The sequence below is a fragment of the Arachis hypogaea genome, chromosome 1 (genome assembly GCF_003086295.3).
Source record: "Arachis hypogaea cultivar Tifrunner chromosome 1, arahy.Tifrunner.gnm2.J5K5, whole genome shotgun sequence".
Taxonomy (NCBI): domain Eukaryota; kingdom Viridiplantae; phylum Streptophyta; class Magnoliopsida; order Fabales; family Fabaceae; genus Arachis; species Arachis hypogaea.
The window spans coordinates 75,284,608-75,300,429 of record NC_092036.1 but is presented as its reverse complement, the minus strand read 5'-3'; the positions used below and the strand labels follow the sequence as shown (position 1 = coordinate 75,300,429).

At 44.4% G+C, this 15,822-nt stretch overlaps 1 protein-coding gene across 1 annotated transcript; it reads right to left on the bottom strand.

The window, feature by feature from the left end:
- Window positions 1–2,238: 2,238 nt before the first annotated feature.
- Window positions 2,239–2,724, bottom strand: LOC112737830 (uncharacterized). Its single transcript, XM_025787991.1, has one exon. It carries the CDS (start codon window positions 2,722–2,724, stop codon window positions 2,239–2,241), a length of 486 nt encoding a protein of 161 aa, XP_025643776.1.
- Between the last annotated feature and the right edge of the window lie 13,098 nt (window positions 2,725–15,822).

The window sequence follows — 15,822 nt, the reverse complement described above, 5'->3', positions numbered from 1 at the left end:
CTCTCTGCTTTCCTACTGTCTTCATCCAATCCTTCTTACTCCTTTCCATGGCAAGCTGTATGCAAGGGTTTCACCGTTGTCAGTGGCTACCTCCCATCCTCTCAGTGGAAATGTTCAACGCACCCTGTCATGGCACGGCTATCCATCTGTCGGTTCTCAATCAGGTTGGAATAGAATCCAGCGATTCTTTTGCGTCTGTCACTAACGCCCAGCCTTCAGGAGTTTGAAGCTCGTCACAGTCATTCAATCATTGAATCCTACTCAGAATACCACAGACAAGGTTTAGACCTTCCGGATTCTCTTGAATGCTGCCATCAATTCTAGCTTATACCACGAAGATTCCGGTTAAAGAATCCAAGAGATATCCACCCAATCTAAGGTAGAACGGAGGTGGTTGTCAGGCACACGTTCATAGGTGAGAATGATAATGAGTGTCACGGATCATCACATTCATCAAGTTGAAGAACAAGTGATATCTTGGAACAAGAACAAGCGGAATTGAATAGAAGAACAATAGTAATTGCATTAATACTCGAGGTACAGCAGAGCTCCACACCTTAATCTATGGTGTGTAGAAACTCCACCGTTGAAAATACATAAGAACAAGGTCTAGGCATGGCCGTGAGGCCAGCCTCCCGATGATCTAAGAACTAGACGTCCAAAGATGATCCTAAGATCGAACAATGATCCCCAGATGAAAATACAATAGTAAAAGGTCCTATATATAGAGAACTAGTAGCTTAGGGTTTACAGAGATCAGTAAAAGACATAAAAATCCACTTCCGGGCCCACTTGGTGTGTGCTTGGGCTGAGCATTGAAGCATTTTCGTGTAGAGACTCTTCTTGGAGTTAAACGCCAGATTTGGTGCCAATTTGGGCGTTTAACTCCCATCCTTGTGCCAGTTCCGGCGTTTAACGCTGGGAATTCTGATGGTGATTTTGAACGCCGGTTTGGGCCATCAAATCTCGGGCAAAGTATGGACTATCATATATTGCTGGAAAGCCCAGGATATCTACTTTCCAACGCCGTTAAGAGCGCGCCAATTGGGCTTCTGTAGCTCCAGAAAATCCACTTCGAGTGCAGGGAGGTCAGAATCCAACAGCATCTGCAGTCCTTTTTAGTCTCTGAATCAGATTTTTGGTCAGGTCCCTCAATTTCAGCCAGAAAATACCTGAAATCACAGAAAAACACACAAACTCATAGTAAAGTCCAGAAAAGTGAATTTTAACTAAAAACTAATAAAAATATACTAAAAACTAACTAGATCATACTAAAAACATACTAAAAACAATGCCAAAAAGCGTATAAATTATCCGCTCATCAGCGCGCAGGTTTTAAAACTGCGTCAAGGCACCGACGGCGCGTGCACAGCACGCTCACGCGTCGATCTGTAGAGAAGTGAGTGGCGCGTACGGGTCAAGGGCGCGTACGTGCAAGGAATGTTGTGCCTAGGCACAGAGTTGGCACAAGGTAGGCCTAACTCTTAGGTTTCTGTACCACTAATGGCGTGCAGCACAGGCAACGCGTACGAGCACAGCACGCGTACGCGTGCTTGTTCGAAGTGGCGATCAACGCGGACGCATCATGCACGCTTGCGTGTGGGTTGCAGGCACAGAGTAGGCACAAACTGGGTATAATTCTCTGGTTTTTGTACCAGAGAGTGCAGAATGCACAACCAACGCGCGCGCACACAGCACGCTTGCACGTGGGTCGGCAAGATAGCAAGGGGCGCACAGGCGTCAAGCACGCTCACGCGTAGTTTGCCTGGCACAAAGTAGGCATAATGTGGACACAACTCTCTGGTCTTTGTACCAGGAGTTGTAAAACCATGCCGATGCGCGCGCGCACAGTGCGCTTACGCGTGGTTGCCCCTTTTTTTTACACATAGGAAAAATGCAATTTAACATATTCTTGGCATTCAATCAGCTAGATAAGTTGAGAAAACACTCACAAAACCATTCATTACTCAAGAAGAGGCATTTTCTCAACACAACCAATACAACAAAATTTGCCAAGATTGATAAAATCCTAATGAATACCACAACAATCTAACAAATTCATCAAAACCTATCATATCAAAACATATCAATACAAGCTTAACAACATTAAGAATCACAAAATTCACAAAGACCCTAATGCTAGAAGCAAGTAAGTATATACAAGAACGATCATACCGTGGTGGGGTGTCTTCCACCTAGCACTTTTCTTTTACGTCCTTAAGTTGGACGGTCCTGAGCTTAAGCTTCCTCTCCTTTTGGTGTATCCTCAAGTAGGAGCACTTCCACTTCCTTGGGTGACTTGTAGCCATGGTATTTATTCACTCTATGGCCATTAATCTTGAAGGTTGCCTCACTTTGAGGGTCAAACAATTCGACCACACCATAGGGCTTAACCTCCTTCACCTTGAAAGGACCTTCCCATCTTGAACGGAGCTTTCCAGGCATGAATCTAAGCCTTGAGTTGTAGAGGAGAACTTCGTCACCTTCTAGAAAATCCTTCTTCCGAATATGGTGATCATGGAATGCCTTAGTCTTTTCCTTATAAATCCGGGCATTCTTATATGCCTCCATTCTAAGACATTCAAGCTCCTCCAGTTGCAATTTCCGGGCTACACCCGCCTTGGTGATGTCCATATTACAATGCTTCACCGCCCAATAGGCTTTGTGCTCAAATTTCACTGGAAGGTGGCATGCCTTACCATAGACAACCCGAAAGGGACTCATTCCTAACGGGGTCTTATAGGCCGTCCTATATGCCCATCATGCATCTCCCAATCGAGAGCTTCAGTCCTTCCTTTGTGGATTTACCACTTTCTCCAAAATTCGCTTAATCTCTCGGTTGGACACTTTCGCTTGCCCATTTGTTTAGGGGTAGTATGCAGTTGAAACCTTGTGTGATATCCCATAGCGTTTAAGTAGTACTTCTACCTTCCTGTTACAAAAGTGAGAACCTTGGTCGCTCACGATTACTCATGGAGACCCATAGCGGCACACAATATTATTTCTAATGAAAGAAGTCACAGCATTAGCGTCATCAAAGCGGGTAAGTATCGCTTCTACCCACTTTGAGACATAGTCAACCGCCAACAAGATATACAAATACCTACTTGAGTTAGGAAATGGCCCCATAAAGTCTATACCCCATACGTCAAAGATTTCACAAAATAACATCAGTTGTTGAGGCATTTCATCCCTTTGGGATGCATTTCCTGACGTCTAACATTGGTGACATGACACACAAAATGGGTTAGCATCCTTGAATAGTGTTGACCACCAGAATCCACAATCCAAAACTTTTTTAGCCGTCCGTTGTGGGCCAAAGTGGCCACCAAACTCGGACGAATGACAAGATTCAAGAATGGGTTGGATTTCAGATTCCAGGACACATCTATGAATTACTTGGTCTACTCCCCTCCTCCATAAGTGAGAGTCATCCCAAATATAGTATTTGGAATCACTTCTCAACTTATCTCTTTGATGTTTTGAAAAGTTGGGAGGGTAAATCTTAGCAACCAAGTAGTTCGCCATAGGAGCAAACCAAGGAAAACTATTCGAAATAGCATGCAAACTATCCAAAGCGAATGAGTCATTAATCAGAAATGGGTCATATTTAAGATTTTCAAGGAGGCTTAGATGGTCCGCAACTAAATTCTGTGACCCACTTCGATCCCTAATCTCAATGTCAAATTCTTGCAAAAGCAAGATCCAACGTTTGAGCCTAGGTTTCGACTCATTCTTTGTCAGCAAATATTTTAAAGCTGCATGATCCGTGTATGCCACTATCTTGGAGCCTGGCAAGTAAGATTATCCAATGCATGAACAATGGGTAAAAGCTCTTTCTCGGTAGTCGTGTAGTTGGATTGTGTCGCATCCAATGTCTTTGAGGAGTAAACAATGATGTAAGGGAGCTTACCATCGCGCTGTGCAAGCGCGGCACCTACGGCATGATTTGACGCATCGCACATGATCCCGAACGGTTGCGTCGAGTCAGGGCCCCTCAAAATTGGTGCCGTGGTAAGGGCTCTCTTCAACTCCTCAAATGCTTCCCCACAAGCACTATCAAACTCAAAGTCCACGTTCTTTTAGAGTAGGTGCGACAATGGTAATACAATCTTGCTAAAGTTCTTGATAAAGCACCTATAGAATCCTGCCCCAGCTTTCCATTTTCTTCAGAACTTTCCAGGTTTGGTTTCTACTTTCCGTTTCCTTACTTCTTTTACTTTTTGACCTTCGATTTATGATAAAGTTTTGGTTTTGCTTGCATGCTTGTTTGGAAAACTTGAATCTTTTTGCATTTGTCGTGCCTGTTTATCGCCGTGTGTTTTGGAGCTTCTTCACATTCTGCATGATCGCTTTTTGCTTAATGTCTTTAGGGCTTTCGCTTGTCATTTCCTTTCCCGTTTGTAGTTTTGATGGTGTTTTTGCCTAATTCTGGAAAAGGTTGTAGCTTTGGTGTTTGTTCTGTTTGGCGTTGTTGACGTTGATAGTGCTTTTGCTGGTAGACTGTAGAAAGATAGTTGCTTTAATGACTTTTGCATTTTTTATCTTGCTGGACGAAATGCTTGTTGCTTTAGGCCTTGTTTCCTTGTTTTCGAGAGACGTTGGGGTGTAGGTTTTTCCCAGGGATCCTGCTTTGTTGTTGCTGCCTCCAAAGGATGCCCCAAGACTTTTGGTTTGAGTCTTGGGGTTTTCCTTTTCTGCATGCCACGTCTGTATGATATTTAAGTTTGCTTTCTACCTTCTCCGAGATGTTTTTAGTAACCCCGTCTTCTTTTCTTCCTTGTAGGATTAGTTGGCCCTATGTCTTCTCGCAATAACATCGTAGAGATGTATTCCAGAGTTCCCGAGGGGATGTCCGACTGGCTGGACTCCCTTGTCTTGTTGTGTGTTTCTGTTGTGGATGCCGAGTTCTGTGCTGAACTGAGGAAGCGCCATAGGATTTGTGGTAACAACACTCGTGAGGGGGATTATGAGCTTGTTGCCCCTGACTCTGACGAGAGAGTTTGCTTTCCGACTTCTGTCGAAGGAGAGCGTCCCTTCTTTTATGCTTACGAGTACTTTTTCAGTCAGTTGAACGTTTCTTTTCCTTTTACCGCTTTTGAGACCGACTTGCTGTGGTCGTGTAATATTGCTCCTTCCCAGCTTCACCCCAATTCCTGGGGTTTTATTAAGATTTTTCAACTTCTCTGCCATGAACTAGATGAAACTCCTTCCCAGACTTTGTTCCTTTATTTGTTTGTTTCCACCAAGCCTGGTGGTTCCTCAAAAAAGAAAGCTTCTTGGGTTTCTTTTCGGTATGCCCAGGGGCACAAAGTGTTTGCTATGTATGATGAGTCTTTTAAGGACTTTAAGAACTACTTTTTCAAAGTTCGAGCTGTTGAGGGGGTCCGCCCCTTTTTTCTTGATGAAAACGACGAGCCCTCCTTCCCCCTAGAGTGGCAAAAAGATGTTCGAGTATCTCGCTACACTTGGGAGATGCTAGATGACGTTGAACGCGCTTTTGTGGTTGTCCTCGAGGATCTTTGGGGGAAACCACCTCATCTTGATACGAAGAGATTCTTGAATGATCCTTCCTTGGTTCGAACTGTTATGGGTATTTTGTTTGGCTTTGCTTTTATACTTGTTTTTCCTTTCTCTACATTACATTTGTAACTCTTGGCTGTTGCTATGTTTGCAGAGATGTCGAAAAATACTGATTCTTTGAAGGCCTTTAAGAAGGCGAAGAAGGCCACTGCTGCTCTGAACATCTCGGCCAAGGTGGAGAGGGATCTTCTCAGATTCCTTTGAAGCCTCCTGTACCAAGTTCCCCTGGACCGAGGAAAGCAATTGATCCTCCCCAATCATCTACTGCAGCTTCTGGTCCCCCTCCTAGTAAAAAGCAAAAAACCATTGAACCCTTCAATCTAGATGCCCCCGACTTTGATGCCGTTGAATTTATTGATCAGCAAATTGCTCCCTATGGTGGACTTTCCATGGACGATGTATCTCTCCTTCGGCACCTGTATTTTATGGCCAAGAATAGTGTGAAGATGGCTCATATGAGTGCGGCTATTTTCCGGACAGTTCAGGGGATTCTGATTCATGCTACCAAGTCTTTTATGGAGGAGGCCAAGTCGGAGTTTAATCGGATCAAGGGCCTGAAGGAGGAGTTGGAGGTGAAGTTGGCAAAGGTGGAGAAGGAGCTGGAGGGTGAAAAGGCTAGTTCTATCGCCCTTGCTGCTTCTTTGAGGCTGGCTGAAGACATGGCCCTGAAGCATAAGGACAGCTATGTCTCAGCCTATAGGGAAATCATACGCCTTCGGGGTGAGTTGGAGACTGCTCGGGCTGATTATGGTGAGCTTCAGGGCCATCTTGTGGGTAGCGTAACTGCTGCCTCCGAGAATCTGATGGAGCAGTTTCGCGTTGTTCCCCTTGATGCCGACCTGTCTCTTGTTAGCTTGGATAATGTGGTGAGGGATGGCAAGATTGTCCCTGACGACCAAGATGATGATGATGCTGACCCTCCTCCAGTTCCTTCTCTCAAAGTGTCAACCTCCTCGGTTTCTCCTGTTACAGCTGATCCGGATTGCCAAATCTTGAACCGGGATGATGGAATTGTTGACGCTGTGCCTATTCAAGCTCGCCCTCCTTCTCCTGATTCTGATGCCACCAAGAAAGCTCCCGATGCTGCCGAGAAAACTTCTGTTGATTTGTAGTTGGCCCGACTTGTGGGCGTTTTGTGGAAACTTTTTATAACTTTTTTGTGTAGATGGCCCAATGTGTGGGCTTTTTGAACTCTTTATTTTTCTATTTCTCGTTTGACATTTTTAAGTTGCCTGCCTGGTAACTTCATTTTGAAAAACAAAAGGCCGCTTTCTGAGGTTGATTATGGTGGCTTTTTGAAGCTTCGCATTTATGCTCTCTTTGGCGTAATATCCCTTTTCGGATTTTTGCATTTTGTTTCTTGGCTTCTTTGGATTGCTTTGCACTTATTGCTTGTAGCTCGGATCCTTTGAGACTGTGGTTGCGTGGGTCCGACGTACTTCCTAGTTTTTTTTCGTCATCGCTTTGTATTTTAGTGATTTATAGCCAGCTTCTTCGCGTTGGTCCCTTTATGAGTTATTTTTGTAATCCTCTTTCTTGGACCTCTGTTAGGTCTCTTTCAGGGATTACTTTTATAACTTATCTTTGTAGGAGACCGACTTCGTTAAGTCGATCTCTTCTAAGTTATTTTTGTAATCCTCTTTCTTGGACCTTTGTCAGGTCTCTTTCATGGATTACTTTTATAACTTTTCAGTAGCAGGAGTCCGATTTTGTTATGTCGGTCTCCTTTTAAGTTATTTCTGTAATCCTCTTTTTTGGACCTTTGTCAGGTCTCTTCCAGGGATTACTTCGATAACTTTTTAATGGTAGGAGTCCGACTTGGTTATGTCGGTCTCCTTTAAGTTATTCTTCGTAGTCCTCTTTCTTGGATCTTTTGTCAGATCTCTTTCAGGGACTACTTGATAACTTTTTTAATGGTAGGAGTCCGACTTGGTTATATCGGTCTCCTTTAAGTTATTCTTCGTAGTCCTCTTTCTTGGATCTTTTGCCAGATCTCTTTTAGGGACTACTTGATAACTTTTTTAATGGTAGGAGTCCGACTTGGTTATATCGGTCTCCTTTAAGTTATTTTTTGTAGTCCTCTTTCTTGGATCTTTTGTCAGATCTCTTTCAGGGACTACTTGTATAACCTTTCGTTTTCGACAGACTTTATTATGTCGGGCCCTTCTAAGTTAAAGTAATCCTCTTTAATAGGGTTGGCCAGACCTCTTTCCAGGGTTTACTTATAACTTGGGTTGACTTGGTCCGACTTCCGCACGTCGGCCAATCTTTAAGTTATTATTTTAGCTATCCGTAAGACCTCGTCAGGTTCTTTTTTGGATTGCTTTCGATAACTTCTTACATTATTCTGTGTTCATCTTTGCCGATTTGTAGAAAACGGTTGGCATCTTTAGATCGTCCTTTGGGTGAATCGTGTTTTCACCTTTATCGGACAATTATCTTTATCGTGGTCGGGCAGTGAATTTGTTTTTCACTTTCTGCCGACCTGTTGCTTTATAATCGGACGATGAATACTTCAGATTAATGCGTCTTGAACTCTTGTAGAATATCTAAAATATATTTTATTTAAAGGAAAATACGAATATATATATGTAGGATTTTTCTGGTCTAGGTCTCGACCTGGTGCCTCATTAAAAAACCTTTTCAGGAAAAAGAGTGCATCCATTTAGTGAGACCTTTTACCTTTTCTAACTATAGTACCTTCGTAGGTTGCAGGCGTGCCATGATCGGTGAAGCTCTCGTCCATCAAGCTCGGACAGTCTGTAGTAGCCCTTCCCCAGTACTTCAATGACTCGGTAGGGTCCTTTCCAGTTTGCTGCCAGCTTTCCTTCTCCGGGTCGAGCTGTTCCAATGTCATTTCTGATTAGGATGAGATCATTCTCTGCGAAGCTTCTCGGTACTACCTTTAGATTATATTTGGAAGCCATTCGTCGTTTTAGAGCTTCTTCCCTGATCCGAGCTCTTTCTTGGATTTCGGGTAACAAGTCGAGTTCTTCTCTTTGAAGTTGAGAGTTTGCTCGTTCATTGTAGTGGACTACTCAGGGAGATCCGTCTTCGATTTCTATTGGAATCATTGCCTCCGCTCCGTATGCCAGTCGGAATGGTGATTCGTTTGTAGTAGAATGGGGGGTTGTTCGATACGCCCATAGGACTTGTGGGAGTTCCTCGGCCCAGGCTCCTTTTGCTTCTTGTAGCCTCCGTTTTAGTCCGGCCAATATGACTTTGTTGGCCGCTTCGGCTTGTCCATTGGCTTAGGGATGTTCGACGGAGGTGAACTGGTGTTTTATGTTCAAGTCGGCCACCAGTTTTCTGAAGCCTGCCTCTGTAAATTGGGTACCGTTGTCTGTGGTGATGGAGTATGGTACCCCGAACCTCGTAATAATGTTCCTATATAGGAATTTTCGACTTCTTTGAGCGGTGGCTTTGGCTAGGGGTTCTGCCTCGATCCATTTTGTGAAATAGTCTACTCCTACTATGAGGAATTTTACTTGTCCTGATCCCTGTGGGAAGGGTTCGAGAAGGTCGAGTCCCCATTTTGCAAATGGCCAGGGAGAGGTCACGCTGATGAGCTTTTCTGGTGGGGCGATGTGAAAGTTGGCATGCTTCTGGCATGGTAGGCATGTCCTCACAAATTCTGTAGCATTCTTTTGTAGAGTTGGCCAATAGAATCCCGCTCGGAGTATCTTTTTGGTGAGGGCTTGCGCTCCGAGATGATTGCCACAAATGCCGCTGTGCACTTCCTCCAAAACTTCCTTTGTGTTAGAAGTCGGTACGCATTTTAGTAAAGGTGTTGATATCCCTCTTTTGTATAGTGTGTTGTTTATGATAGTGTAGTACTGTGCCTCCCTTTTTAGCCTTTTTGCCTCCTTTTCATCTGTAGGGAGTGCTTCTGTTTTGAGGTAATTTATTATGGGGGTCATCCATCCTTGGTCCTGACCTATTATGGCTAGGACTTCTTCTTCCGATATTGACGGGTTCTGTAGTATCTCCTGGATGAGACTTCTGTTGTTGCCCCCTGGTTTGGTGCTGGCTAATTTTGAAAGTGCATCAGCTCGGGCATTTTGCTCTCGGGGAATGTGGTAGATCCTGTATTCTCCGAGTTGTTCGAGCTGTTCTTTGGTTCTATCTAAATATGTTTTCATGGTCGGGTCTTTAGCTTGGTAGCTTCCTGTAATTTGTGAGGTAACGACTTGTGAGTCGCTGTAGATGTTGAGTTTCCGAGCTCCAACCTCCCTAGCCAGCTTTAAACCGGCTAGTAGCGCTTCGTATTCTGCTTGATTTTTCGAGGCCGGGAATTCGAATTTAAGGGAGAGCTCGAGTTGAGTTCCTTGGTTGCTTTCGATTATCACACCCGCACCGCTTCCTGTTTTATTTGAGGATCCGTCGACGTATATGTTCCACTCTATGGGGATTTCCGGGATGTCTGTGAATTCTGCGATGAAATCGGCCAGGTGTTGTGATTTGATGGCTGTCCGTGCCTCATATTGGAGATCGAACTCGGATAACTCGATTGCCCATTGTAAGATTCTTCCTGCCAGATCTGTTTTCTGTAATATCCCTTTTATGGGCTGGTTGGTCCGAACTTTGATGGTATGTGCCTGGAAGTATGGGCGAAGTCGCCGGGGTGTGAGTATCAGAGCGTATGCAAATTTTTCTATTTTCTGGTAGTTCAGCTCTGATCCCTGTAGTGCTTTACTAATGCAGTAGACGGGTTATTGGCCTCTTTCGTCTTCTCGAATCAGCGCTGAGGCTATTGCCCGACTTCCTACTGCGAGGTATAGTATGAGTGATTCTCCCTCTTGTGGTCGAGATAGGATACGTGGTTACCCCAAGAATTCTTTGAAGTTTTTGAAGGCTTGTTCACATTCCGCTGTCCATTCGAAGTTCTTTCCCTTCTTCAAGGTAGCGTAGAAAGGGAGGGATCTTATCGCTGATCCTGCGAGGAATCTGGACAAGGCTGCCAACCTTCCATTGAGTTGTTGTACCTCTTTGATGCAGGTTGGGCTCTTCATGTTGAGTATGGCCTGGCATTTATCTGGATTTGCCTTGATTCCCCTTTGTGTGAGCATAAATCCTAAAAATTTACCTGCTTCAACTGCGAAGGTGCATTTAGCCGGGTTGAGTCGCATACCGTGCTTCCTTATGGTATCGAATACTTGAATTAAATCGGTTAATAATGTCTCTTCGCTTTGTATCTTTATCAACATGTCATCCACGTAGACCTCCATGATTTTTCCGATGTGATCTGAGAAGACTTTATTCATTAGCCTTTGATAAGTAGCTCCTGCGTTCTTGAGACCAACAGGCATCACTATGTAACAGTAGTTTGCTTTAAGTGTTAGGAATGAGGTTTTTTCTTGATTTGGTGGATACATAGGGATTTGATTGTACCCTGAATATGCGTCCATGAATGAGAGATACTTATATCCTGATGAAGCATCCACTAGAGCGTCGATGCTTGGGAGTGGATAGGGGTCTTTTGGGCAGGCTTTGTTGAGGTCGGTGTAGTCGGTACACATTCGCCACTTCCCATTTGACTTTTTCACCAAGACGACGTTTGCTAGCCATAGTAGATACTTGACTTCCCTTATGAACCCGGCCTCAAGTAGCGCTTGTACTTGCTCCTCTACAGCCTGAGCTCGTTCTGGTCTAAGTTTTCTTCGTCTTTGTTGTACCGGCCGGGATCCCGGATAGACTGCCAACTTGTGGCTCATTAGTTCGGGATCAATACCTGGCATGTCGGCAGCTTTCCATGCGAAGAGATCAACATTATCTCGTAGGAGCCGTATTAGTGATTCCTTTATGTCTCCTTTTAGGATCGTACCAATGTTAGTTGTTTTATCCGAGGTGTCTTCGATCTGGATTCTTTCTACTTCTCCTTCGGGTTGTGGTCGGAGTTCTTCTCGCCTCTGAACTCCACTGAGCTCGATTGTGTGGAACTCTCCTCCTTCACCTCGGAGGTTTAGGCTTTCGTTGTAACAGCGACGTGCCATCTTTTGATCTGCCTTTATTGTAGCTATCCCTTCTGCAGTTGGGAATTTCATACATAGATGTGGAGTTGAAACTATTGCACCGAGTTGATTTAACGTTGTCCGACCTATTAAGGCATTGTAGGCCGAGCTTACGTCAACCACGATGTAGTCTATCTTGAGTGTTCTGGATTGGTTCCCGTTTCCGAAGGTTGTATGCAGCGATACGTATCCCAGCGGTTGATCTGGGGTATCTCCTAGTCCGAACAGACTATTCGGGTATGCTCTTAGCTCTTTTTCTTCTAGACCGAGTTTGTCAAAGGCAGTTTTGAATAAGATGTCGGCAGAGCTTCCCTGGTCAATTAGTGTACGGTGAAGGTTGGCGTTTGCTAGTATGATTGTAATGACCATGGGGTCGTCATGTCCCGAGATGATTCCGGATGCGTCTTCCTTGGTAAACGTGATTGCTGGGATGTCTGGGGTTTCCTTTTTTCCTTCGACGTGGTATACCTCTTTGAGGTGTCGCTTGCGAGATGATTTAGAGATTTCTCCTCCAGCAAATCCGCCGTGTATTACGTGAACGTGTCTTTCCGGTGTGCGAGGTGATCGTTCAGATCGTCCAACATCTTCATCCCTTCTTCTTTTTCTTGGTTCGTCATCCCGATTAGCCAAAAATCGATCTAGTTTTCCTTCTCTTATTAGTTTTTCTATGATGTTTTTCAAATCGAAGCATTCATTGGTGGAATGCCCTCGAAGTCAGTGGTATTCACAGTATTCATTCTGATTTCCTCCTCCTCTTTTACCTTTAAGTGGCCGAGCTGGAGGGATTTTCTCTGTATGGCAGACTTCTTTGTAAACATCTACCAAGGATGCCCTAAGAGGGGTATAGTTATGATATTTTTTAATTTTCTCTCCGGAGCGATCTTCCTTTTTCTTGGATTCTTTATCTCGGTAGGCAGAACCGAACCTTGAGATTTCGCTAAGTCGAGAGTTCTCTTCCATGTTGATGTATTTTTGTGCCCGCTCTTGTACTTCGTCTAAGGAGGTCGGGTATCTCTTCGATATAGATTGGCTAAATGGTCCTTCTCGCAGGCCATTTATGAGGCCCATAATGGCAGCTTCTGTTGGAAGATTTTGCATGTCCATGCATGTTTTGTTGAATCTTTCCATGTAGTTGCGAAGGCTCTCCCGATCTCCTTGCTTGATCCCTAGTAGGCTAGGCGCGTGTTTGGCTTTATCCTTTTGTATGGAGAATCGGGCCAGGAACTTCTTGACCAGGTCGTCGAAACGCGAGATGGATTTCGAAGGTAGGTTGTCGAACCATTTGATAGCTGTCTTGGTTAGAGTTGTTGGAAAGGCTTTGCAGCGAACTGCATCTGAAGCATCAGTGAGGTACATTCTACTTTTGAAGTTGCTGAGATGATGGTTGGGATCCGAGGTGCCGTCATATAGAGTCATCTCCGGAAGCTTGAAATCTTTTGGAATTTTGGTTTTCATGATTTCTCTGGTGAATGGAGCTTGATCTTTCTGAGAGCTATCCTCTGTGGATGGTCGAGTAGATTTAATTTTGAGATCAGCTTCGAGTCTTATAAGTTTATCTTCTAATTCTCGGCGCCGCCTTATTTCCCGGCGTAGATCTTCTTCTTTTTCACGTCGATGTTGGGCTTCTTTCTCAAGTTGCTCCAATCAGTTTTGAAGTGCTTCTATTACTCTTTGGATTTGATGAATTTTTGTCTCCGTTGGTTTCTGGAGTACTTTTGAGTATCGTGTCCGCGTTTTTATGCGGCGTTCTGTCTTCCAAACCTGAATCGTGGTCGTTGTCATGGTCATCCGCCATATTGATGGGATGACTTCCAGGTTCCCTGGCAACGACGCCAATGTTTCGAGGGTTACCTGAAACTGTAGGCCGATCTCGGATGAGATCTTCTGTGTTGGTCGGAGCCGACGTGTCCGGCAGGTGTACGGTGGCCGGAGCTGATATGTCCGACTTGTTGGACTTGGTAGTGGTGTTGATCCTTCATCCCCGGAGGGTGGGGGGTACCTGCAAGGGACTCCAATGCTTAAGTTAGCAAGGGTATTAAGCAGGTATTGAGTAGAATCAGAGTATGAGTTATACCTAGGTGCTCCAGTGTATTTATAGTGTTGAGACGTGACCTTTGTTGGATAAGATAAGTTAGTTATCTTATCTTATCTTTATCTTTAGGGTTGAGGTCAGCGTGTCTTCAGCGGAACCGCCCTTATCTCTATAGGCTTAGGCCGCCTTAGGATTTGGGTCGTGTTCCTCCATTTGGGCCCTTTACTAGGCTCTCTTGTCGATTTGGCCGAGCTCTCTGAGAAGAGGTCGGATAGTCTGACCTGAAGAGGTCGGTCGCTTTATCTTCAATCATCCCAGGTCGGATAGCTCGACCCAGGGTATGAACAAGAAGTAATCCCTGAAAGAGACCTAATAAAGGTCCAAGAAAGAGGATTACAAAAACAACTTAGAAGAAATCGACCTAACGAAGTCGGTCTCCTACAAAACAAGTTGTAAAAGTAATCCCTGAAAGAGACCTAATAAAGGTCCAAGAAAGAGGATTACAAAAATAACTTAGAAGAGATCGACCTAACGAAGTCAGTCTCCTACAAAACAAGTTGTAAAAGTAATCCCTGAAAGAGACCTAACAAAGGTCCAAGAAAGAGGATTACAAAAAAAACTTAGAAGAGATCGACCTAACGAAGTCGGTCTCCTACAAAGACAAGTTGTAAAAGTAATCCCTGAAAGAGACCTAATAAAAGTCCAAGAAAGAGGATTACAAAAACAACTTAGAAGAGATCGACCTAACGAAGTCAGTCTCCTACAAAACAAGTTGTAAAAGTAATCCCTGAAAGAGACCCAACAAAGGTCCAAGAAAAAGGATTACAAAAACAACTAGGAAAAGATCGACCTAACGAAGTCGGTCTCCTACAAAGATAAGTTATAAAAGTAATCCCTTAAAGAGACCTGGCAAAGGTCCAGGAAAGAGGATTACAAAAATAACTTAGAAGGGGACCAACATAAAGAAATCGGTTATAAGGCGCTAAAAATACAAACAAAAGCGAGGAAACCGAGAAACAAGTTGGACCCCCCACAAGTCACGACCTCCAAAGGGATCCAAGCTACAAACAATAAGTACGAAAGCAATCTAAAGAGGCCAAGCAGCAAGATTCCAACAAGATACCCTGCTAAAGCACAATGAGAGCATAGTATGATAAATGTTCAAGAGGCCACCAAAATCAACCTCAGAGAAACCATTTTGTTTTCAAAATAAAGTTGCTAAAAATAGCAACTGGAGTATCAACAGTCAATTAAACATCATTCACAAAAAAGAGTTCAAAGCCCACAAACCGGGCTATTTACACAAATACTTAAAGGAGATCAACCAAGATCTGGAGCCTTCCCGGCAGCATCAATATGGGGAGAAGGAGGACAAGTCTGAATAGGCACAGCATCTACAGTTCCATCATCCCGGTTCAGAATTTGGCAATCCGGATCGGACGTAACGGGAGGAACTGAGGAGGTGGACACTTTAAGAGAAGGCACTGGGGGAGGGTCAGCCTCATCATCATCCTGGTCATCAGGGACAATCTTACCATCCCTCACAACATTGTCCAGGCTGATGAGAGTCAAGTCGGCATCAGGAGCAACAATCCGGAACTGCTCCATCAGGTTCTCGGAGGCGGCAGTTACGCTGCCCACAAGGTGACCCTGAAGCTCACCATAATTAATCCGAGAAGTTTCCAAATCATCCCGGAGATGCATCAATTTCCTATAAGCCGAGACATAGCTATCCTTATGCTTCAGTGCCATGTCCTCAGCCAACTTCAAAGAAGCAGCCAAGGCAATAGAGCTGGCCTTCTCACCCTCCAGCTCCTTCTCCACCTTTGCCAACTTCACCTCCAGCTCATCCTTCAGACCCTTGATCCGATCAAATTCTGACTTGGCCTCCTCCATGAAGGATTTTGTGGCATGAATCGGGATCCCCTGAACTGTTCGGAAAATAGCCGTACCCATATGAGCCATCTTCACACTACTTTTGGTGATAAAATCCAGATGTTGAATAAGAGACACGTCGTCCATAGAAAGCCCACCATAGGGGGCAATTTGTTGGTCAACAAACACGATAGCATCAAAGTCTGGGGCATCCAGGTTAAAGGGCTCGGACGTTTTTTGCTTTTTCAAGGGAGGGACGCCAGAAGCAACGGCAGAAGTCTGAGGAGGATCGACCTGATGAAACCGAGGAGTAGGAATTAC